The sequence below is a fragment of the Conger conger genome, chromosome 4, assembly GCF_963514075.1.
Source record: "Conger conger chromosome 4, fConCon1.1, whole genome shotgun sequence".
Lineage (NCBI taxonomy): Eukaryota > Metazoa > Chordata > Actinopteri > Anguilliformes > Congridae > Conger > Conger conger.
In genome coordinates, this window is record NC_083763.1 from 70,542,970 (window position 1) to 70,566,868 (window position 23,899).

The window sequence follows — 23,899 nt, forward strand, 5'->3', positions numbered from 1 at the left end:
GAGACGGGCAAAGTCACACAGCGTTTCCGTAGTGCGTTTCTGTAGTGTCAGTGGAGAGAGGCTGAGTGACCTGTCAGCTCGCATGTAGGCTTAAAGACAGAAAGTCTCCTCTGAGCACGTAGGCCTGACATTGCTGACCTCACTGAAGCTTTGAGCTTTCACCCGCTCCTCCCCCACTATGTGCGCTCAGCAAACAAATATGCGAACTGTCTCATTCCGCACCAGCGTGCGCCCACCCACCCAGTGTGTATCCCTAACGCGGAGTAATGGCAGGATTCCTGTCACCCCCATCCCGCCGTGCCCCTGGGCTACACGTCTACATTTGCAGGCTTAATAACAGGCCTGGTGCGGGGCGGGTGCGGTCGCTAGTCCTGAGTTAGCGCTGTGGCTGTGTGCTCATTGTCACTGCACTCTCCTGGAGCCCCTTCCACTGGGCCCCGTAGCACAGCGCCGCACAGCCAGGGCCAAGCAGCTGTCTCTTTACCGACGGTACACTCATCACGGCATGAAAGGACGCTCCCTCGGCCGCATAATACTCTTTGTGCGTTTGTGAACTCGGGGCAGCCGGTTCACCGACTCCCCTGTCTGTGAAAGAGTTATTCACAACATCGGCGTGCGTGCGTCCGTACACAATACTCAGTATACACAGTGCCCAGTGTAGATGTCAGCTTATTTAAATGTGTGTAAGATACAGATGTACACATTTTGGCCACCTCATCTCACCGGGGTTTGTAACAGTCATTATTAATCATATTGAATCCGTAAATAGAAAACCAGGTACTCAAAATAATCTTGTCTGTTATCTCAATCAGTGCAGCAGTCTGTGTAATAAAATGTAAAAATCCCCACTGACCAATCAAGAGGACCAGAAAAAGCTAAAAGGAGCAGAGTTATTTTGCATATGGTTGGTGTTTTGATATGCATTCATTATAAGCTGATAGTAGTACTACTGGCCTCCAGCTATTTAATTGGAAAGTCATGTGACATGATCATTGACTGTTGCATGAAACTAGTTGCAAAAAAGTACAGCGCGTTTCAACTACGCAACCTGTCCATTTCAGTGAATTTTATGGGTTGTTACACAAAACTTAAATGTGTTCCTGTGTGTGTGTGTGTGTTTGTGTGTGTGTGTGTGTGTTCCTGCATGTGTGTGTGTGTGTGATCCTGTGTGTGTGTGTGTGTGTGTGTGTTCCTGCGTTGCAGTGCTGAGGGACACTCTGAATAAGAAGTTCTCTGTGGCGTTCTCCATCATCGGCATGTTCTCCTCCCACGCAGTCAGCAACCTCAGCATCTTCTTCTGCGCCGAGATCACCCCCACCGTCATCAGGTGAGCCTGCGCGTGTGTGTGTGTGTGTGTGTGTGTGTGTGTGTGTGTGCGTGAGTGAGTGTGTGTGTGTGTGAGTGTGTGTGTGTGTGTGTGTGTGTGTGAGTGAGTGTGTGTGTGTGTGTGTGTGTGTGTGTGTGTGTATGTGTGTGTGTGTGTGTGTGTGAGTGTGTGTGTGTGTGCCACCGTCATCAGGTGAGCCTGTGTGTGTGTGTGTGTGAGTGAGAGTGTGTGTTTGTGTGTGTTTCTATATGGTGTTGGTGTGTGTCTGTGTGTTTCATATAGGGTGAGAGAGGGAGGGAGAGAGAGAGAAAGAGAGAGGGAGGGAGAGAAGGAGAGAGAGAGGGAGAGAGAGGGAGAGAGAGACAGGGGGAGAGAGAGAGACAGGGGGAGAGAGAGAGACAGGGGTATTTGGGGACAGAGAGGGGCCAGGAATAGGAGAAGGGGAGAAGAGGAAGAGAGGTGGAACCAGTCCCAGAAATGGCTAAGTAGTGACGGACAGACAAGGCCTACGTTTCACCTGTCCAGTGGAGGCCTGCGCTTGAGCCCCGAGCCGTCAGCATGTGTTCCTTCTGCCAGTCTGCGGACGGGCAGCAGTGTGTTTGAGGGATTAGTCATCACATCACTCCTGTTACTCATAACTCATACTTCTATTGTGTTTTATAATCACAGGTTTGCCACAGCAGATGTTTTTGTATCATAGCTTAAAAGCTAATCACAGCTTCATCCTACAAGCAGTGTTTTTTTTCTTCTGGTGCATATCCTAATAATATATTCACTGCATTTCATCTTTATATTTTAATACAAGGTTATCGTATTATGGTACCCACCGCGAATCATTACGCAACCATTGTAGTGAGAACCAGCCAAAACTTTTCAAAGACAACATAATTATTATAATCTTATAATATAATATGTTAGATTTTATCTTCAGACAGTCTTAATCAATGGAAGAACCCGGTTAATTCATCCCCGTATGCGAATATTAAAATGGAATATTCAGAGCCTTGAGTCAGTGTTCTAGAACTCAGGTGCTTTCAGTCACCAGCAGTGACTGTTACATCAGCATTCAGTTGAGAGCACTCTAATCACATATTTGTGATCTTACACCTTAAGGGGTTAAGGAATACCCTTCTGCCACGTGGTTTTGTATGTGTGCATGTGTCTGTCCGTCCGTCTGTCTGTCCTGTCTGTAGCAGTGATCAGTGCACCAGGCCTTTTCCCCCCCCCTATTGCATCAGCTCGGCTCCAGAACGAGGGGACAGTGCTCCTCTTTCATGTCTGGTGTTTGCCCGTTCGGCTGCCGCCCGCACAAGTTTATATGACAGCAGAGTCAAATGATAAAGGCACTGGGCGAGAAAACGGGAGCCCAAATTGTGTGTGTCTGTGCGTTTGTTTGTGTGTCAACCGATTATACGCTGTGACTAATTCTGATTTGAACAGTGCTCCTACATTGTGTAGCAGGCGCTTCTATGCAGCGTAGCAAAAAAAGGGGAAAAAAACAAAACTGCCTCCAGTTTCGGCTGGAATATGTGCCAACAGTGCCACCCGATGGTGGCTTGTTTGTACTGCAGAATCGCTGATCTCAGGATAAAAATTCCCATAGCCTTTTATTTATAACCTAACGGGGTGTTTGCACGCACACGTGCTACGTCACGAGTCAGGTGAGTGATATGTGGTGTCGGTAGGGGAAGGAAGGGCTCTGTTTGTGAACCGTTCAGCGTTTTTAACACGTCAACACGGCTTTTTCTGCTTTCGGAATTAGCTGCGTGTGCATGTTGGGTCAGCACATCTTCTGACTCCAGACGTATAGCAAGGCCAAGAGGATTGTGGGAGAAATGAGGAGGTGCTCCTGTGGGGGAAAGGGCTCTACTGCAGGCTGTGGGTGCCACACAGGAGCATGCAGCAGTTTGATGACATGTCAAGCAGACCGTGTGTGACTTTTGCTCTGTGTGCAGATTTGTCTGTGCCATTGAAGGACAGTGCTGTTCAGGTCATGGGGTAGAGAAACAGTCTGTTCTGTGTGTGTGTATGTAAGTATATGCGTGTATGTGTGTATGTGCATGCATGTGTGTATGTGTGTGTATCGGTCTGAGTGTGTAAGTGCATGCATGCGTGACTGCTTGTGTGTGTACGCATGTGTGTGTATATGTGTGTATGTCTCTGTGTGTATGTATGCATATATGTATGTATATGTGTATGTGTGTGCATGTGTACGTGCGTATTTGTGTATGTGTGTATGCGTGTGTATGTGTGTATGCGTGTGTATGTGTGTGTACGTGTGTATGCGTGTGTATGTGTGTGTATGTGTCTGACCCTGCGCTCTGTGTGTGTGTAGGGGCGGGGGGCTGGGCCTGGTGCTGGCCAGCGCTGGTTTCGGGATGCTGACCGCGCCCATCATGGAGCTGCACAACCAGAAGGGCTACTTCCTGCACCACGTCATCTTCGCCTGCTGCACGCTGATCTGCATCATCTGCATCCTGCTGCTGCCGGAGACGCGCTACCACCCGCTGCCGGAGAGCCTGGCGGACGGCGAGACCTTCACCCGCCAGCCGCTGCTGCCGCCCAAGAAGCCCGGCGAGCAGCACCTCCTGCTCACCAAGTCGGAGACGGGCCGCGACTACTCCCGCGTGCAGGACACGCCCGTGCACCAGGCGGCGGCCGCCGCCGTGGCCTCCGCCCAGGCCCAGGCCCAGGCCCAGGAGAACAGCACCGCCAACGGAGTCACGGGGTCCTGATCGCCAGCCCCCATCGCCCCTCCCCCGGCCCGGAGGAGAGCGGGGGGGGGGGGGGGTCCCCGTGACCCTCCTCGCGTGGCCGAGGAGAGGTCGGGTTGTGTGACTCCCGGCAGGTCAGGGGGGTCAGAGGTCAAAGCCTAAGGAGGAGGATGAGGCGGTTGGGGGGTCGTTTAGGGACATGCACTGGAACCAGCCCTGCCACAACGGGGGCAGGCACGCGGGGATAATCAGGCGCCCGAGGCCCACCGGCGATGGCGGCCGTTTTGACAACGCCACACGCCTGTGGAATGTCACCGCTTCCCGCACGCGCTCAGTGCGAAGCGCCGCCCGGGTCTGGGAGGGGCTTGTGCTCACTGCTCAGCTGGGTGGGGAGGGGGGATTCTGGGAAAGCCCTGGAGGATTATCTAGTTTGCCTGTTTTTATTTCAATCCACGCGGACGTTTTTTTCTGAGCGCGAAGTCGAGGGGAAGGAAGCAATATGTCCAAAAAAACACTTGCACAGGCGTTTGCCTGGCTGGTTTGGCGTCGGCCAAACTCAATTGTAAATAAAAGAAAAATTGCCCTATGATGGCAGCATTTTTTTTTTTTTGTATAAGTGAAATGTGATGAAACTGTAACATCCCACACGTCCGGAGAAACCGAGGATGGATCGCTTCGGAGCGCTGCTCCTCCAGAGATCCTGCAGGACGTATTCTCCGCAGGACACAGGAACCCGTGCGCACACTGAACGCTGTTGTGGCTCATTTACAGTAGTAGTTGGTTAAAAAAAAAAAAATTGCACAAATCTTCTTTTGTCTGAAGTATTGAAAGTACGAAGGTGCGAGGAGATGAGAAAATTCTCTTGCCCACATCTTTTTTCGGCCATTAAGTGAAATGCATTTTCACTCTAATACTTTTGTTTGGCATCTTTTTTTTTTTTAAGCTCAGAGCTTTGTGTTTATAGATACTAACGGTCTTGTCATATTGCAGAATTTAAATTTGGGGAGATTCAATCTGCAATAAAGTCTTTAGCCAGAGGTTATACAGCACCTTAAAATGAATTACACTCACCAGCTATACAAGCTGAAGACAGCATTATATAATTTATATATTTATAATTATATTTGACACACAACTTTTGTTGTAGTAAGTTGTCATTTTTGGCTGTAAATCAACTATTTCTCTGGCTAATAGCTTTGTGTTGGACTCGGTCACCCTTTACGCTCAGAATGTAGGGAAAGCCCAGACAGCCAGCTTCACATTCCCCTCAATCAAACGCTTGAGTGGCTCTAATCGTACTGGCTGTTTATTGCACCATGAGCTTTTAGGTCATTTTGTTTTGGAGCATGCCCTTAAATTGTTCTAAAGGACTGAACTGTGTTGTGACAAGACTTTTATGTTTGCTTTTTTAGAAATAACATTCCTTGAGTTTTGCACTAAATTCAGTGACACAATCCTATGTGTTTTGCCAGCTTGCTAACTCTCGTATTGGTGTTGGTCATTTCTAGACGTCCTGTGCTGTGTTGCTTGATTGCTGTCAGCTTAATAGCAAGAACAAAAGATAGACAAATGTTGCACCATTTTAGCATTTGAGTGACAGGACCCTAACGCATAAGGAATCTGTTGCTATGAAATTGTTGAAACTGAGGCGGCACCCTATCAGTAATTTTGGATTGTTAAAGAAGGACTCTGTTCACGGTGACTCTATAATCTCTTGCGTGGGATATGCAAAGCTACATGCGGTAAGAACGGCCATCACTGACTGATGAGGTCATGCATCCCCAGTTCTACACGCTTGTCAGTACTGTAGCATAATGTTACTGGATCAGTACAGTTATTCATATTTAAACTACTGTTTACAGAAATGTTAAAAAAAAACAAAAAAAAAAACAAGTACTGTACAAACTTGACATTTTTTCTCATTTAATTTACATTTTTGGCTTTGGTAGGTCCAAGCCGTATGTTGCTGAGTTGCATAGAGTGTGATAGCTGTAGCCTTATTTCATGGGTCAGTTAGTGTAACTAGGTCGGGGTAGTGTAGCCGTTGGTTTTAACTTACACTCGTGTGAATTGTGTGGAGCACTCCCTGACAGTAATCAGCCTATCTATCCAAAATGTGAACAACGATTGTCACGGGCGTTGGCCTGAAGCACAAACCTTTTCTTTTCATCGCTCCGAAAGCATTAACTGTTCTACACACATTAGACTAGTGCTTCTTTTTAGTTGTGTGGGTGAGGGTAGGTGTGAACGAATGTGGGAACACCACTGAATTTTTTGCGTTATTCTGTTGTTTAATTGGAAATGCCTCTCTCACTCTCTCGCGCTGTGAGAAGTGAAGCGTTAACTGGAATCGCAAAGTGCTCGTGTAACCAGAAGTCTGGAACTGTGTTTCCTCTTTGCGCCATGTATGCTATAGTTTCTTGAGCGTAAAGGAAGGTTATTGACTTTGCTATTACAGACAAGCTAAAATATGAAATGAAAATATGAGATATATTTTAATATATGCCAAAAAAATGTGTCAGATGAGAAATGTATTGATTAGTCCCCCTTTCAGTTAATGTAGCTCTGTTCGTTTTGAAGAATGCAAAATATATTGTTTACGATATATGCTACAAGATATGCAGAGAAATACATTTTAAAGTGGCAGTCCTTTTCAAATTTTGAATGACTCCTGTTGGTGTATATTAAAATGATATTCCTCATTTTTTAATGCTTTGAATGTGTGAGTGAAATTTGGCAAGTGAGTGAAAGAATGTAAACCACTAATCTTTTTTTTTTATCACTACAGATGATGCACTTGTACATAAGCCATACATGTTGTTGTAATAATAAACCCTTTTATTTATTTATCACATATCAATAAAAGAACATCCCCGAAGCCATTTGTCCCAATTAATGATACAACATCCACATTGTGGGCACAACCCTTTCAGCTGAATTTGTTTTTATTTTATTTTATTTTATTTTTTTCATTTCAGAGAGTGAAAACGAGTCGCTGCTGGCTAATTACAGGCAAACCATTTGATGGATTGGCATTTTTATTCAGTATGGTAAAGCGTCAAACAAAGGTGCAAGACTGAGGACGGTCTTTGGTACTGCACTGACTGCATCTGATGCAGTGTTGCCCATCTGCACTGCATTCCCTTGTGCTTAGTTAATATTTACAATGCAGCATTGTTCCACCTGACCTTGACACCACTCCTGATGAAATGTGCCTTTTGTTTTGAGAATGGTACAAAGGCGCCGTTTCTCTTGGGCACACATGCAGTGTGTGTGTGTGTGTGTGTGTGTGTGTGTGTGTGTGAACATTAATCACTCGGACAGTGCGCACAGGGAGTGCGCTGTGGCAGCCGTATCGTCAGCACAAAGCCCGCATTCACCGTTAAGCCGACTGCTAAAGATCATCAGTTCTGCTGTCAGTTGCCCAGGCCCGTCTGCACAGTGAAGCCCTGGGGTTTCAGTGGCCATTCTGAGCGCCGTTCGTTTCTTCTTGTGCAAAAGTGACCAAGACACACAGCTGTACAGCGGGGGGTGGGGTCAGAGGGACCTCACAGGCACCGTCAGCCAGTGGGATCACTGCACATTTCTGGGAAAATCTGTAACAGTGGCAGGAGGTGTATGCAGAAATCACCAGCAGCCATTTTGAATTTTTTAACAGGTTGCACTCAAGTGGTGTACCCCCACGTTTTGATAAAAATGTCAGACACCTTATACATTTTTTTAAAATGTTTTTCTTATGGAAGGTTTAAATCCTCCTATATTTTCAAGAACAGCAATGTCATCATCCTTTGGAGACTCGCAAACAACAGCAGGTAAACACTCAAGTGTCATTTTTCCTTTTCATATTTGAACAGGTGTTGCCACTTTTGGTGCTTCAGCCAATTCTGTCAGTTGGGAGTCAGATTTCATACTCACTTCCCGGGACTGAAAATCCATCTGACACTCTTGGCATTTGTCCCGAAACAGTATCGATACAAACATACGTTTATATTTAAAATGGCAAGATTGACTCATTTCTTATCACGATAAACCATATTTATGTATCCCCAGTCACTTCTCTGAACAGAAGGAATGAGCTGGCAGTTTGTGTGGTGTTTATGTAATGATAGTTTTGGCTTCTTTGGTTTAAAGATTAGGCATTACCCAGGGATTGTAAAAATATACACCTGGCAACTCAGCTACTAACTGACTGGCAGAATGTAATCACATTTCTTTCGTAGCATTATGAATGACTGTTTTGTAAAGCACTCTGCAAATAATTGCTCAGCCAGAACACAAGCTGCCTGTAAAATGTAATACAGTAAACTGGAGAACTGGCACAGGCCACCAGTGAGAACAGTATCCCCAAGTAATACACTCAGTCAACACCTGACAGTTATTCTACCAAATATGTACAGACAGACAAGACAGCATCTGTCCTGCTTGGAACTTCTGCCTTGCAACCATGACACTGCTACTGCAGGCACCTGACTGAATGGGGGGGGGGGGGGGGGTATATGATATTCCCCTCCAGCAGAGGAAAGAGTCATTCAAGAGACATTTCACATCAGCACTTTGTGTAAACCAGTGACAGGTAAGCGCACTGGTAGAGAGACTTAAAGGTAAAAACAATTCGGAATACTATTCTCATTTCGGTGGGGGGGAGGAGTATTTACATAAAATGTATAGTTGCTGTGAGGAGGACACACAGCTGGTGTCCCACAAGCTATAGGAAACATCACTGCCATTTTAAGAATGGATTGATTTCTTGTTGATCATTTTTTAAAACATCCACAGAAGCATTTATCAATCGGAGAGGAGTAATATCACTGTTTTGGAACAGGGCGAGATGTGACATTACCATTTACAATATGATGGAAAACTGCTATAGTACTAGATAAGACCCATCAGTATAGAATAAATACACCTGACATACGATTCTTTTTATTTATTTTATTATTAACAAACATTTTCATATAAAACAGTAACACAACAAAATTAAAATTTATCAGGGAAAACCTCCATTTCTTTCTTTATTCGGTTCTCCACCAGTAAGGTTAAGTTGGCCTCTGTGGTGGGAAGATTGTAGCTGACGAAAACCTGCTTTTTTGTCTTCTTGGCTGAGGTAGATAAAACAAGCGTTTAGAATCAATACAGTGACTGTGCATAAGTATATTACGATGCTGTACTGTGAGAAATAATAAAGACCCAGAGACAATGAGATTATCCGTCCAACGTGCATCATTGAAACCAAGAGACAACACGAACGGTATAACGTCACTCACCTAGCCTTTGTGATAATGAATTTGCAGTGGTGTCTGAAGCGTCTCCCAGAAGTAATGTGGATAGGGGCGTCGAGTCCTGCAAGGGGGACAAGAAGATCGTGGCACTGGCTGTCGTACTAGCTAGATGGCGTCATTTTCATGTTTCCCGGTTACAATGATCACATCGTTTTTGCAAGACACTCGGTTTTTATACTAACATACGAAATACCCAGTTCTTAATATAGTACAAAACACGCTGGTAACTGGTTTTCTGTACAGTATATTAACCTCACACTTTGGGAAACAGTCTTCCTGATATAGCAAGGATTACCTCAGTATCCCAGTTATCAAAATATAAATGGGACGTGATGGGTAACTAAAATGCACTGTAACATAGGCGCCTAGGTAGGATTCCGAAAACTGCTCACCGCCACCATTCTCAGTATCTAGCTAGATATTATAGACGACTAGAATATTATCACAGTTATTATACTGCCTAACAGGCTACATATAGCCTAACGGAACAGTCCACACGTATATAAAAAAAAAAACTGAAGGCAGAAAACGGATCGCTACTCACATATTTGCTACTCATTGCAACAGCCAAATTAGACAGATGGGGATTTGCACCGACCCAAAGGAAAAATCCCCCTTTCATTTTCATAACATGGAAATGCACAACCTGCTCCAGAATCTTCTCGGAAAAGTCGTGGACAGAAATAGCATCTTCTGTTGCCACTGGATTTGTACTACCACTCTCCGTGTTGTTCATGTTTGTTGTCTGTAAAATGACTACGCCGTTTAAGTCAAGCCCGATAAAGACAGGTCGTGCAGCTCAAATCATGTCGCGAAGACGGCGTGCGAGTCACTTCCTACTTTCTTTTTCGTTGAACGCTGAGTTTATCAGCAGACAAAAGCAATCAATAATAGTTTATCATAAACGACCAATATACATTTATCAAATATCATTTTAACTAAAATACAGAACCACACATTTCAATAAATAATAAAACTAGTCTATTAAAAAACGTTAAAAACATTTTAGCAAGATGCTGCTGGCTTATTTAACGTCAGTAAAATTTTTACAAGTCATTGCTACACTAAAGCACCCACTTTACAATACTGCCGCCTTGTGGTGGGAAGACTAAAGTACAGACAGATAACTTCACTACTTTTTCTCTGATATTGTACAGGAGGGATAGAGTGGGTTTCCAGTGAGTATCTAAACATGAATATTAACACTTTATTCATTATACTAGAAGCATAATATGTAAATAATACATTAAAAAATAATATATAATATATACTAATAGCTCCATGTTTATTTCGAATATTTATTTTTGATGACGTACCCCATATGCTAAGCACCTTATTGCTAGTGGAACATTGTTATCCTAAATATAAACTGCACGGCTACAGTGCACCTTGTATTGCATCCTGATCGGAACAATAGCATTAGCCTACTTCACGCATAGGTTTTTACAGATTTAGAGGTGAGATTAAATGGCCCGCATTATGTGTGAAAGTAACATTTCATCAAGCCTGCGCCTCCCACGTAGCCTATCAGCAGTGTTCTAGATGTACAGTGATTTGACTTCACCCAATCCGCTGCTGCACAGGGTCCCCACGGGTGCGCCGGTGAACACTGGGTTTTATAAATGCTGAAATCGGCGAGCCGGTCGCATCCTTCTTCTGGACCGCAGGCACACGAACCGTGAAGGGCGCGGCCATCAGCTCACCAGATCAGACTCTCACCATGCGGGAAATTGTACACATTCAAGCGGGACAATGTGGAAACCAGATCGGTGCCAAGGCAGGGTGTTTTTTGTTGTTGTTTATTTCCATTATTGTAAATAATCATGTGTCTCTTTTATGATGTCGCTCTGTGAGAAAACTTTTTCTATTCATTCAGACATTCAATTATTTAAGTTTAACATAGACCGAAAAATTAGGCCATACTCTTTTGCTTTCAGGTCTAATTCAGTTGAGAAACTTAGAAAGGATTATTGAAATATAGAGCTGAAATATTAGCTAATCTAATAGCCTAATTGCTTACATTTTGCATGGTGACATGGATTAATTGAATTAAGTTCTAGAAAGCCTGTTATATTGCTTATGCTAGCATTACTTTCAAAATAATATAGTCAATAAGAACTGTGTCTCAGAAGGGTGTGGCTATTGTCAGTGTCCCTTTGGTACAGATGTCTAAGGGGTGGGAGTGGCTGTTTCTCAGGCTAAATAGGCTATTGCCCTTGGCTAGTGAAAAAGCATTCTTGAATCAAATAGTATCCTATCTTTCAGTGTTTTGTGAACGATAGAGGTAATGTAAACTCTTGGCATATTATCACCTGCAAATGCTAGTTTCTTGGAATTTGCCTATTGGACTTAAACGGAGCGTTCCTGTCTGCGTTGTGTGTTGCAGTTCTGGGAAGTGATCAGCGACGAACATGGCATCGACCCTACCGGCAGTTACCATGGCGACAGCCCCTTACAGCTGGAACGAATTAATGTGTACTACAACGAGGCCAACGGTAAACCGGCGAACACTTATTAATACGTATGAAAATTAAGCCAACTTATCTCTGTAATCATTTTTAATTGAGTGAGAGGGGTAGGGGTCTCTTCACCAATGGCACAGAGTTCAGAAAATGAGTTTAGCCGAGTTGTGTGTGGGTTTATTTATTTTCCAAATAAATACATTCAATTTAATTCCCTGGTAACAGTGCAACACTATTGATTAATTGGACGAAAAGGGGAGGACATCTTCTGGATCATGGTGAGAGGAAATATGTCGACAAGTGTATTAGGCTACGCCCTCCAGTTTTTCTTATAATGTTGTGTGACAAGTGACCACACATAGTAAGCCAGCATTAACGTTTACATTTATGTGTCTATAAAATAAATTGCAATTTATCAAGATCGAATTGGATGTGTTACATTGGGAAAAAAGAAAAAAAAAACCTAATAAACAATGATAAAAGATTTAATGTAGATTAAAAGAAAATTGGCCAATTGGGAACTTTTTATTTCATTTGATTTATAAAACCACCAGCTCCCTCTCTGAGAATGTACACCCATGTCCCGAAATAGTTATGTAATATAACTCATTATCCACACTGTCTGGGCCTACTGTTTCACTCCATAGTACAATGTGAGGTATTGACAGTACTCTAGGCAAGCGAGAGATCTCTCTGAAATGCTCAGCTTTTTTCCCACTGGAACAAGCACTTTTCTCCCCTCTGTCTTGTGAGTGTTGGCCGGGGGAGAGAGTCGCTCCTTTGAAAGGAGCTACAGAAAGCTCTGCCCCGCTCCCTCACAAAGAGCCCCTCTGTTCTATTCCTCCCACAGGTAATAAGTACGTGCCTCGTGCCATTCTGGTGGACCTGGAGCCCGGCACCATGGATTCTGTGCGGTCCGGTCCTTTCGGACACATTTTCAGGCCCGACAATTTCGTCTTCGGTGAGAGCGCTGACCTCAACCATTCACGGGACCCCGCAAGTCAGACCACAGTGTCGATACAAACATCTCAAACATCTCAACCAGCCTGTACAGGGGCTGAATGTGAGAAAACTCAGGCCAGATACGATTGGCAGTATCAGAGTGGGGAGAGGGAGGGAGAGTGGGGAGAGGAGAGCGGGGGGGGATTGGGAGTACAGTAGGCATACTCTTATGTGATGGGAAAGAGATGCTGAGCTGTACACACACGTAAAAAAAAAAAAAATACAGACTATTTTTCTACAGTCTATGATTCACACACACACTGATGTAATGAGAGACAGGCGACTCCAGGGGGCAGCGGTGAGTCATTGTGCGGCAGAGTGAATGGGCACTGCAGTGCAGATGGACGGGGGGGGGATACAGTCCTCCAGCGCTCCAGTGTGAGGGAGCAAAGGCAAGTGTGGACACGGAGGATCGAGAGCCTCCGCCTCTCGCCAACAGTCCTCCCCGAGGCGCCTGTCATTCCTCACTTGTTTACAATTACGCCTGAGCAGGCAGTACTTTCTAGAGTGATTCTGAAACATGCTTACAGACAGCAGATATTATGTTAAGTTGTCAATAAATAAAACCTACCATAAACACTAAACCAAAACCAAAATCAAAAGTACCATAGTAGGTGGGCACACAGGCAGTCATACACACACACACAACCTTCATTATGCAGTTACTGTTGGACTGTCTGCTAAATAAAATGTAATGCAATGCCCTCACACACATGCACACACTCACAAGCACACACGCAAACACACACGACAAAGACAGCGACAGAAATAGAAAAACAGCATCCAACAGTCATTTTGATTCAGACCTTGCCGGATGAAAACGAGCCACAGATCTCCTGCTGTGCTCTAATTAGGCCAGGCTCGCAGACAGAGACAGTTTAATTAGAAGAAGATGACAGACTCACATGCACACCTCTCCAGCAGGCTGGGTGTATTAATAGTTAGATTTTCGCACAATGTCTGCATGTGTAGTGCAGTAACAAGGTAGCTCGTACAGGAACTGTCTGGTTCTTTAACATGCAGGTCAGAGTGGCGCAGGGAACAACTGGGCGAAGGGCCACTACACAGAGGGAGCGGAGCTGGTGGACTCGGTCATGGACGTGGTGAGGAAGGAGGCAGAGAGCTGTGACTGCCTGCAGGGCTTCCAGCTCACCCACTCCCTGGGCGGGGGCACGGGCTCCGGCATGGGCACCCTGCTGATCAGCAAGATCCGGGAGGAGTACCCCGACCGCATCATGAACACGTTCAGCGTCATGCCCTCCCCGAAGGTGTCGGACACGGTGGTGGAGCCCTACAACGCCACGCTGTCCGTGCACCAGCTGGTGGAGAACACGGACGAGAGCTACTGCATCGACAACGAGGCGCTCTACGACATCTGCTTCCGCACGCTCAAGCTGACCACGCCCACCTACGGCGACCTCAACCACCTGGTGTCGTCCACCATGAGCGGGGTCACCACCTGCCTGCGCTTCCCCGGGCAGCTCAACGCCGACCTGCGCAAGCTGGCCGTCAACATGGTGCCCTTCCCCCGCCTGCACTTCTTCATGCCCGGCTTCGCCCCGCTCACCAGCAGGGGGAGCCAGCAGTACCGCGCCCTCTCCGTGCCCGAGCTCACCCAGCAGATGTTCGACGCCAAGAACATGATGGCGGCCTGCGACCCGCGGCACGGCCGCTACCTCACCGTGGCCGCCATCTTCCGCGGACGCATGTCCATGAAGGAGGTGGACGAGCAGATGCTGAACGTGCAGAACAAGAACAGCAGCTACTTCGTGGAGTGGATCCCCAACAACGTCAAGACGGCCGTCTGCGACATCCCGCCCCGCGGCCTCAAGATGTCCGCCACCTTCATCGGCAACAGCACCGCCATCCAGGAGCTGTTCAGGCGCATCTCCGAGCAGTTCACCGCCATGTTCCGCCGCAAGGCCTTCCTGCACTGGTACACGGGAGAGGGCATGGACGAGATGGAGTTCACCGAGGCCGAGAGCAACATGAACGACCTGGTGTCCGAGTACCAGCAGTACCAGGACGCCACCGTCGACGAACAGGGCGAGTACGAGGAAGACGAGCTGGACGACGAAGAGGCGTGATGTCACGCGAGATCCCACCAATCGAAACAAAAAGCACACCTGTCCCTCTCTCTGCCTCGAGAGCAATCCCCCGGACATGTTGAATCGAAGTGCATTTTTAACCCCTTGCTTCTAATGTAAAAGTGAGTTTATGCGTGACTGTTTGAGTTGAGTTGCAAGTCTTGCGTGTCCGAGAGAAATTAAACATTCTTTCTATTGATATTCTAGCGAAGTTACAATGTGGCAACAGAGCCACGGCAACACTGTGAAGATGTCAGCAAGTACATGCTAACATAAGAGGTGCACAGCGTGCTAGTGTTTTTTGGTCTGGCCCAAAGATGGAACCAAAGGCTGTTGTTGTTGAGTGTCAAACCATGTGCTTTTGTAATTATGTGCCGTATGTTGGTGGATTATAATAAATTATGCCATTTAAAAAAACCCAACTCAAGACAGTTGATATGTATGTAGATTAAAATTGGGAGTTCTACCCAACAAATGATGACCTATGTAAATTTTTTGTTAGTGTTGCCTGCTTCAAAACCACTTTAATCTGCTTTCTTTAAAACAAAAAGAGACACCTGACTCAGGTGTGCATGACTAACAAGCACAATGAATGACTATTTGGCTTGCAGTTCATGAGCTTGTTCATTGTTTTGCCGACTGCATTTGAGATGTGAAACCTTTCCATTATCATTTGTGGTTCTTCTTTCCGGTCCAGAGTACTTGGCTGTTCACCTCCTCCCTTGGCATTAATATACATCCAGACACATAATTGATTTCAAAAATATTTATTACATTTTTTCACAAAAAAAATTATGATTACATTCCTTGGTACAATTTTATTTCTGAAATATTTTTCCCTTTCATTTTCCCGTAGGCCATTGGCCCTCCTGAATGTAGTTGCATGCTATTACACTGAAGAATCTTAGTTGACCTAATGAGACGGATGCAGTTCCTCCTGGCTGCAGCTAGGAGGAGTCTCTCAGTCACCGAGGAACTCCTCCACCAGCTGGTTGAACTCTGCTGCAAACCTCAGGTGCAGATTGTGTTTCCCTTCTGGCATTAGGTGCAGGCTGCACACAAAATGGAGGAACAAAACGGCACAAAAAAAGAGAAGAACACATTCATTTGTTTCACAGGTTTCCCCACAGGCAGATTTATGACAACGATAGAAGTTTTGAGCCTGTATCGCTTTACATTACATTACATTTTATCCAAATCGACTTACAGTTGATTAGACTAAGCAGGAGCCAATCCTCCCCTGGAACCACCCAAGGGCCCAAAGGTTGTGGCTTATTGTGGCTACACCGGGGATCGAGCCACCGACCTTGGGGGTCTGAGTCATGTACCTTAACCACCACGTTACAGGCTGCCCCAAACCACATAGCGGCTCATTTCCATGCCTGGTCTCAAAGGCAGGTAATGACACAGATGGGGTATGTTGGGGAGGAAACAAAAGGCAGCAAATTGACGCACATTGATCCAACAATTACTTGCATCGCTAGCTTTAGCAATCAGCGTGAAGGGACGGCGGGCGTGACCAAAATCGCTCGACAGCTGAATGTGCGCTGCGTTCCGGCGGCCTGTAGCGTAGTGGTTACAGTAAATGACTGGGACACGCAAGGTCGGTGGTTCTAATCCCGGTGTAGCCACAATAAGATCCGGACAGCCGTTGGGCCCTTAAGCAAGGCCTTTAACCCTACATTGCTCCAGGGGAGGATTGTCTCCTGCTTAGTCTGATCAACTGTACGTCGCTCTGGATAAGAACGTCTGCCGAATGCCATTAATGTAATGTAATGTTCCATTTCAGGCAGGAAAGAGGCTGCTGAAGAACGATCCGGGCGACAGACAGGCAGGCCTGGGTTTTACACCACCTGGTGCAGTCGTCCAGCTAACTCCTGGTCTGCCGAACAGGCCCCCCCCGTTGCGGTTAAAGATTACAGATTTAATTCCCCTCTCGACTGATTAACTCACGAGCCAGCGCCCCTTCAGCAGGTTCATAGCTGTCCTGGGGGTTGAAGCCTGGCCGGAATTTGTGTACAGCTGGGAACCTCAAATCAGGCCCTGCTGAGACCAGCTACGCCTAGTTTAGGTTAAATTGTGTTTTCAACACTTCTAGCTGATGGTCATAGCTGATTAACCTGTGAGAGCGAGGTCTAAAGCTGGTCACTGGTCAGTCGGTGACTACACAATACAAATCCAGGATTATATTCCTTATTGAGGGAGAGGATACAGAGCATTTAGATTAGGCAGATACATACCCTGCTATACAATTTACCGTATGTAATGTGCCATACTGCCATCTGGACACAGGCGAGGAGGGACGGGGCTGCTTACTCATCACAAGCTTACGTAATGAAAATTTTCATTATGACAAAACACGTATGTGATGAATCACATTCTTGCACACGTGGAATAACGAATAGCATTTCGGTCAAGATGGAAAAAGTACAACTAAAATTTTTTTTTAAAAGCAAGAAAAAGGAAGTAATGTACATTCATGATAAAATACGGAAAAAAACCCCTGACGCCTGTGGCAAAATATGGAATAAAAAAAAAACTGCTGAACCTACAGCTTTCTGACATTGCACCATCCAGTCAGCAGCTCGGGTGTGTGTGTGCTGATTCATGCCCGTCGTTTATTTAGTCTGGGGGAACGAGACACAGTACCACGTTCAGCCACACGGGGTGCTGTTTCTCACCGTGAGCCCTGGATGTGCTGCAGCAGGTACTGCGGGTGGCAGGATGGCACTAAGGGGTCCTTCTCTCCGTGCACGATCAGCGTGGGGCAGCTGATGAGGGGCAGCAGCTCCCGGCAGATGTTTCCTGAGGGGGTGCCCGAAAACAAACAGGTTAATTCTGTCAGCGAAAGCACCGCACAACCTTTCTGCTCAAAGACCAGGGATACTGAATGGGCATCAGAGGACTTTGTGAGCCCCCTATCCGGACTCAATCCTTCAAGAGGTCACTGTCCATCACAGATTGAGACACGGTTTTGAAGGAGTCCACAGATGATGGTGACCCAATTCTCAAAAAAACACAGGTTAAGACTCAGTTGGGAGCGGGCCCAATGAATATCACCATAATTACTGTCCAGTCTAACTCCTCACTTGTTTAACCTTTCAAGCCTTTGAGGTGTAAGGCCACAAACGTGTGATTAAAATGTTCTGAAGTGAACATTCTAATGCTGATGTCACAATCACTACTGGTGACTGAAAGCCGAGGAGTTCTAGAACACTGGCTTACAGTTTGGAATGAAACGTCTGTAAAAACCTACTCTTCAGAGGGTTAAATACCCCCCCTCAGTCTGAACACTCTGCTCACCCTCTGGCCTCTGGGCAAACTGGCTGAAGCCGTCCACCCAGGCCTCCCAGAGTTTGGGGAAGCCCTGGGCCCCGTACATGTCCTCCATGGGCTTCCTCATCCTGGGGCTCCAGGCTGACACATCTCTGATGGCTGGGGGAAGGACATGCCCATGAGTCAGAGAGAAGCTGCTGCTCCTCACACACAGACACACACACACACACACACATGTATGGACACACACACACACATACACGCATGAACATGCACACACACACACACATGTATGGACACACACACACACACATACACGCATGAACATGCACAGACACACACACACACATGCATGAACACGCACAGACACACACATACACACGCATGCATGAACACGCACACACACACACATGCATTGACACGCACACACACACACACACACATGCATGGACACGCACAAACACACACACATACATGCATGAACACGCAGACACACACACACATACATACACAGACACACACACACACATATATATACAGACACACACACACAGTGCACATACACAGACAATATATGCTCAAACTTATATTTTTTAATCAATCAATAAATAAAATCAACATTAATCATGGTCACTCATAAAAACGTACAAATACGGCTGCCAAAAAAGGTAACAGTGCAGTCGGAGACAAGCAACATTAAAAGCGTTTACCGTTATAAACCTTTACATCCTCTTGCGATACATAAGCGTTGGATCCCCACACGACCAGTTTCTGGATGAGGGAGGGATTGCGCGCGGCTGCTATCAGTGCAGTGATCCCGCCGTCGCTCCAGCCCAGCAATGAAAACCGCTTAAAGTCTAATGCCTGACAACCACAGAGCAAGAACATTTCATAGCACTTAACCCGCAAACCATCAAAAAACGCAATCCACAATCAATTTCTGTCCTTTTAAAAAGACATTACTAGAAGATTGATGGAGACGGGTTGCCGTGTTGTCAGAGTCTTTGTTACCAGAATGACAGGCTTTTTAATCTGCCGGAGAAGGTCAAACTCAATATTTAATACTGAGCGGTTTGGCACCATTTACAGGAGAGATTTAGTGCGAGTGTGGAGCTGAGATGTCAAAGGAGGATTGATACGCAGATGCATGGCTAAGTGCACCATGTTCTTGAGGGATGTATCTTCTTTACAGACATAAATATTAATGACAGTAAACAATCCACTTTCAAACAAAGATGGAAAGAAATCCCTCAGATGTGCTATTTGTATTTCGTCATGTGCTGTACATTTGGGACTACAATTATGCCACATATACGCAATACTTGGTCAGGTAATTGCAGTAGACATCCCAAAGAACCAAGCCCAGTCACCTCTCCCAAAGGCCTATATGTAGGTTACATGTGAATTCCAATCAGCAACTTTCCCAAAGATGTGACCAAATGTCAACACTCCCAAAAACTGTCTAAAAACTAAACCACCTAGTGGGACATGGAAAGTTATTGCTTTGCACCCCCAAGTAGCCAAAATAAGTGCAGCTGTTAACTCACAGTACTCCAGGGGGATAGGCCCACGCCTCACCTGTATTACATTACATTAATGGCATTTGGCAGACACTCTTATCCAGAGCGACGTACAGTTGATTAGACTAAACAGGAGACAATCCTCCCCTGGAGCAATGCAGGGTTAAGGGCCTTGCTCAGGGGCCCGACGGCTGTGCGGATCTTATTGTGGCTACACCGGGGACCGAACCACCGACCTTGTGGGTCCCAGTGGGTCCTTGTGGGTCCCACCTTAACCACTACGCTACAGGCCACCCAGTTGCTTTGGATAAAAGCATCAGCTATAGAACTTTAATTACTTTATTAAAACAAATACTCACAAGCATTAGGTCCACAGCGTCCTTGGCATCCTGTTCAAAGAAGTCCGGGGGGAAGTCTCTCTCCGGCGGACGGGAGTTCCCATATCCCCTCGGGTCCCAGCTCACCACGGTGAAGCGGCGTTTATTCAGGGACTCTATCTGGGGCCCGAAATCTGTCTCTCCACTTCCTGACGAAAAACAGTAAACCAACAGTAACTGTAGGGGTGGGCAAGGCAGGCCTTCAGCCTATCTGGATTTCTGGCAACTTCTGCTCCAAGATATACAATTCGCTCAGCTATCTATTGACGATATCTGATATGCTAGGTATGGGCACAAATTAGTGCCGACACAATTTAAATTTTTTTGGGGGGGCAGATTTGTTTGAGGAGCAGTCATTGGCTGATAGGTGGGAATGCACTCTGTGTAATTCATGAATTGCACATCACTCACACATTCGTACCCCAAGTATAATTTACACCAGAGATGGGCAAGGCGGGCCATATCTGTTTCTGGAGAGAGAGGAATCCAGGCTACCAAGCCACAGTACAAGCCATTACATTCAATTTCTCACAGTGAAACACAAATTCAGGCCATGCCATTCAAATTCAGTTTCTGCACCAACTTCACCTCTCTCTCTGAATTGGGTACTGGGGGTGGGGGTGTTTGTGTGGTAAACTCAGAGGAGAGTGGGGCATATCTAGGGTGTCTTGGTTTACTGTGGTGGTTTGGATTTATTATTGTTTCTTTATTCTCCTTTTTTGGAGGGGGTGGGGTGTTTTGGGTTTGTAAATAGGGGTTGACTCAGGGTATGTTTTAAGGAAATTGTGGAAAGTCTTTGCTTCAATAAAGGAACATCGAACATCAAACATATCTCTCTCTCTCTCTCTCAAAAAGTTCAGTGGATAAAAGTTTCCCTTCAAATGTAAACCATTTTGAGATTCATGACATGAAATGCACTATATAAACACAAACCATTGTTATAACTATTCCTATTATTATTGCTATTATTATACCCAATGCCCCAGGGAGTAGCATGACCGCGTGTTGTCCTGTGCCAGTTCGCTGGTAAAACAGGTCCACCCCATTTACATTCTGTGTTGCTCCTTTCATCAGCACACTGTGGAAAGAGCACGAACATTCAGTCCATTTAAAGTTCATTGACACCACGTTCGCCTATGCAAAGAGCACACCTTTTATGTCACAAGGAAGTCACAGAAAATTGTCATTTTGAAATCATGTGGACAAATGTTCTTATATATTTAGAGAAAACAGCGAAACCTGCAGGTTAAAAGTGTAACTGCATGAGCAACATACATACAGCATTTTGTTCTAAAATAGTCACAACACCACGGAACTGTTCTTTGCAACACGCTACCAGCTATTCTTTAACCTCCTGAGACCATGTGTCCTCAAATGAGGACTATATTTTTTTTTGCTTTTGGCGAGCTCTACACAATATTTCTCTTAATATTTCTCTTAACGATTAAAATAAAATAAAATATATTTTTAGAAAACATTTTCACAGCAACATGTTTTTGTCATCCAAGACACTTAATTTAAGAGGTCCGTAAGTAAGTAAGTCCGTAGTTGATCAATCTGCCACTGTTCGATTTACGTGATATATTACTTGTAAGTATTAGATGGTTTTAGATAGGCTATTGGGCGGACGAACAGTATTAACTACAATTGAACAGCCCGTGGCAAATTTGCCAAAAATTATCGACCAAAAATATCCGACTAAAACAGAGAAGGGCTGCAGTAACATAAGGAAAGTGACACACATGCACATAGGCTACCGTTTTAGTACCTGTAGAACCTGACTTCTGGTGCATGAAATGAAGTGTTTCGCTTTGTGCAAAATGAACTTAGTCCTCTTCTCCAAACGCGTAATGTCATTGCATATGCAGCCATTATGCCTTGCCACGAACGAAAATGATCAATCTACCAACCGATTGTCTAAACTAGACCATATGGCTTAACGTTACGGTCACAATGCGGTTTGCTGGACTTGCCCACAAGTAAATGCGAGAATATGTGTTACGTCAGATTCTGTAAAATATTTGTTGATTTCTCGAAAGTGCGGAAGTAAAACACAAATTAAAAAAAAATGAGGCGCTGCATTTCCACAGGGATTTATGGTAAATGGTGTTGCGGCTACAACTTCGACTCTCTGAAAAACGACTTTATTTCAAGTTTGTTTATAATATTTGGATTAATCCCCCAAAGCGAGCTATCGAACCGTTGACCATTTGCTCCATGGTCTACATCTGAGTAGGGTATTTTACGTGCTCCGGCTCACCTAGCCAGTGTGTGAATGACAACATGAACATGAACACCAAATCAAGTTCGTCACACCCTTCAGAAAGATGAAGAGAAACACACTGTAAAATATATAATAAAAGTGAATGTACACTCAAAGTAGATTAACACACTGGGTATGTTTAACCATTCCTCTATACAGAATATTTAAAGAATCTTTGGTCTGTCCTTGTGGACTTAAATTCAGTGTCTGATTGGGTTCAAAGTCTGTCAAGTGAGATGGCCATTGCACCAGTAATCACCAGTAACATGAATTTTGTGCTCAATTAATTTCTTGATTAATTCTGTGATATACTTGGCAGAGGGAACCAGGTTTTCGGGGGGAAATGCCGTGGTACTTTCTGAAGACTGTAATACCGTTGGCCTTCACAAGAGCCCCAAGATCAATATAAAATAAATAAACACCCATGTTGTCAGTGCTAAAGAAAAATCTGTCCATTACCCTATATATTTTACCGGGGGTAATGTACAAATAAATAAAAAATCTGTTATGAAATTTTTTGAATACAAAAGTCATGCTAGCGCCATACATAATCTGTTAAACATCACTATAAAATATCACTTACATAGTGATTAAAATCTCGACAAATCATATGTAGTGCTACACACTAATAAAGAGCAACAATAAGACACACCACAAGATATTCGTGTAGGGTTTTATTTAATTTTATTTTACAAAAAGAGCATACTGGAATGAGAACCTACCATTTGTGTACAAACTGAAACGATTATCAATTTGTTTTTCGGTGAGAAATCCAGATGTTTTTTTAAATCTGGTTCCACTCCATATACTTTTTTGTATTTATTATATAACTTTAAAAATATGGCTGTGCCCATAATACATGAACTAACAACTTTTTTTTTCTTTTTTACAAACTAACCTCAATGCACACCCATTCAACCTGTAAGTGTGCAATATTAGCAATATCCAGTCGATACATTTTATGATATTGGATTTTGCTGTGGACAATTATGGCATTGTGCATTTTCTTCACAGACACAGTTTGCCTGAGTTTTAGAGATTCCTGAATACTGTGTTATATAATCGTCAACAGCATAACATAGGAATTATGCACATTAGCTATATGAAGCATCTAGTATAAAAAATATTTGATGTGACTGAAAAAAGTAAATACTGGCTTCAATATGATGTTCAATATGTACGTTTGTAAAAAAAAAAAAATTGAAACATTGAAAAAAGTCAGTCATCCTAGTTACCTCGCGAGCACAAGCCAGAATGTAGACATCTATGCGGGTGGAAATCTAGGCTGAGAGATGTTTTCACAGAAACAGACTAGGTTAACCCCAACATAGCTCATGTCCTTTCAGCCAAATACGGCTTGCACCTGAACGCCTAAATGGTGTTTCACTGACTTTTTCCAGAAACGCGTTCACTGCTACCATTTTCTTATCTTCAGTTAACTGTGAATTGTAAAACCATCTTTTTATTGAATATAACTGTCTAAAAATAATTGAAATCCTGAAATGAGACCAACTTTCCAGCGATGCCCTGACCTGTAATAGGCTATATCCATCCATACAAGCACCAAGCATCATAACACAGATGATAACACC

At 44.7% G+C, this 23,899-nt stretch overlaps 4 protein-coding genes across 6 annotated transcripts in view; 2 read left to right on the top strand and 2 right to left on the bottom strand.

Moving 5' to 3' along the window:
- Positions 1-6,919, top strand: part of LOC133127731 (solute carrier family 22 member 23) — a 60,795-nt gene extending 53,876 nt beyond the window's left edge. For 2 of the 3 annotated variants that reach the window (XM_061240839.1, XM_061240842.1), the window contains exons 9-10: positions 1,204-1,327; positions 3,663-6,919. In XM_061240839.1, the coding sequence (XP_061096823.1) occupies positions 1,204-1,327; positions 3,663-4,062 (524 nt within the window). In that variant the 3' untranslated portion in view covers positions 4,063-6,919. Of the gene's footprint in view, positions 1-1,203; positions 1,332-3,662 lie in introns of those variants that run through there. The other variant, XM_061240840.1, reaches the window with a different exon arrangement.
- Positions 6,920-8,958: 2,039 nt separating this feature from the next.
- Positions 8,959-10,331, bottom strand: psmg4 (proteasome (prosome, macropain) assembly chaperone 4). Its single transcript, XM_061240627.1, has 3 exons — positions 9,865-10,331; positions 9,306-9,381; positions 8,959-9,140 (listed from the first exon to the last, which is right to left on the bottom strand). The coding sequence occupies exons 1-3, from the start codon at positions 10,054-10,056 to the stop codon at positions 9,019-9,021; spliced, it is 390 nt and encodes a 129-aa protein (XP_061096611.1). The 5' UTR covers positions 10,057-10,331; the 3' UTR covers positions 8,959-9,018.
- Positions 10,332-10,928: 597 nt separating this feature from the next.
- On the top strand, positions 10,929-15,346 carry LOC133127485 (tubulin beta chain-like). Its single transcript, XM_061240414.1, has 4 exons — positions 10,929-11,097; positions 11,707-11,815; positions 12,633-12,743; positions 13,808-15,346. Exons 1-4 carry the CDS (start codon positions 11,041-11,043, stop codon positions 14,869-14,871), a joined length of 1,341 nt encoding a protein of 446 aa, XP_061096398.1. The 5' UTR covers positions 10,929-11,040; the 3' UTR covers positions 14,872-15,346.
- A 276-nt stretch (positions 15,347-15,622) lies between these two features.
- On the bottom strand, positions 15,623-22,050 carry bphl (biphenyl hydrolase like). The gene is made up of 7 exons (XM_061240415.1): positions 21,813-22,050; positions 21,019-21,122; positions 20,027-20,193; positions 18,858-19,011; positions 18,175-18,306; positions 17,553-17,676; positions 15,623-15,923 (listed from the first exon to the last, which is right to left on the bottom strand). The coding sequence occupies exons 1-7, from the start codon at positions 21,914-21,916 to the stop codon at positions 15,833-15,835; spliced, it is 876 nt and encodes a 291-aa protein (XP_061096399.1). The 5' UTR covers positions 21,917-22,050; the 3' UTR covers positions 15,623-15,832.
- Positions 22,051-23,899: the final 1,849 nt, after the last annotated feature.

Coding starts and splice junctions, on each gene's coding strand:
- psmg4 (XM_061240627.1), bottom strand. CDS start 10,056: ATGAACAACACGGAGAGTGGTAGTACAAATCCAGTGGCAACAGAAGAT. Junction 9,382..9,864: donor TTGCAATGAGTAGCAAATAT/GTGAGTAGCGAT, acceptor TCCCCCTTGCAG/GACTCGACGCCCCTATCCAC. Junction 9,141..9,305: donor TTCATTATCACAAAGGCTAG/GTGAGTGACGTT, acceptor TATCTACCTCAG/CCAAGAAGACAAAAAAGCAG.
- LOC133127485 (XM_061240414.1), top strand. CDS start 11,041: ATGCGGGAAATTGTACACATTCAAGCGGGACAATGTGGAAACCAGATC. Junction 11,098..11,706: donor GAAACCAGATCGGTGCCAAG/GCAGGGTGTTTT, acceptor TGTGTGTTGCAG/TTCTGGGAAGTGATCAGCGA. Junction 11,816..12,632: donor GTACTACAACGAGGCCAACG/GTAAACCGGCGA, acceptor TTCCTCCCACAG/GTAATAAGTACGTGCCTCGT.
- bphl (XM_061240415.1), bottom strand. CDS start 21,916: ATGGCTGCATATGCAATGACATTACGCGTTTGGAGAAGAGGACTAAGT. Junction 21,123..21,812: donor CCAGAAGTCAGGTTCTACAG/GTACTAAAACGG, acceptor CTCTTTCCACAG/TGTGCTGATGAAAGGAGCAA. Junction 20,194..21,018: donor GCTACTCCCTGGGGCATTGG/GTATAATAATAG, acceptor GTTTTTCGTCAG/GAAGTGGAGAGACAGATTTC.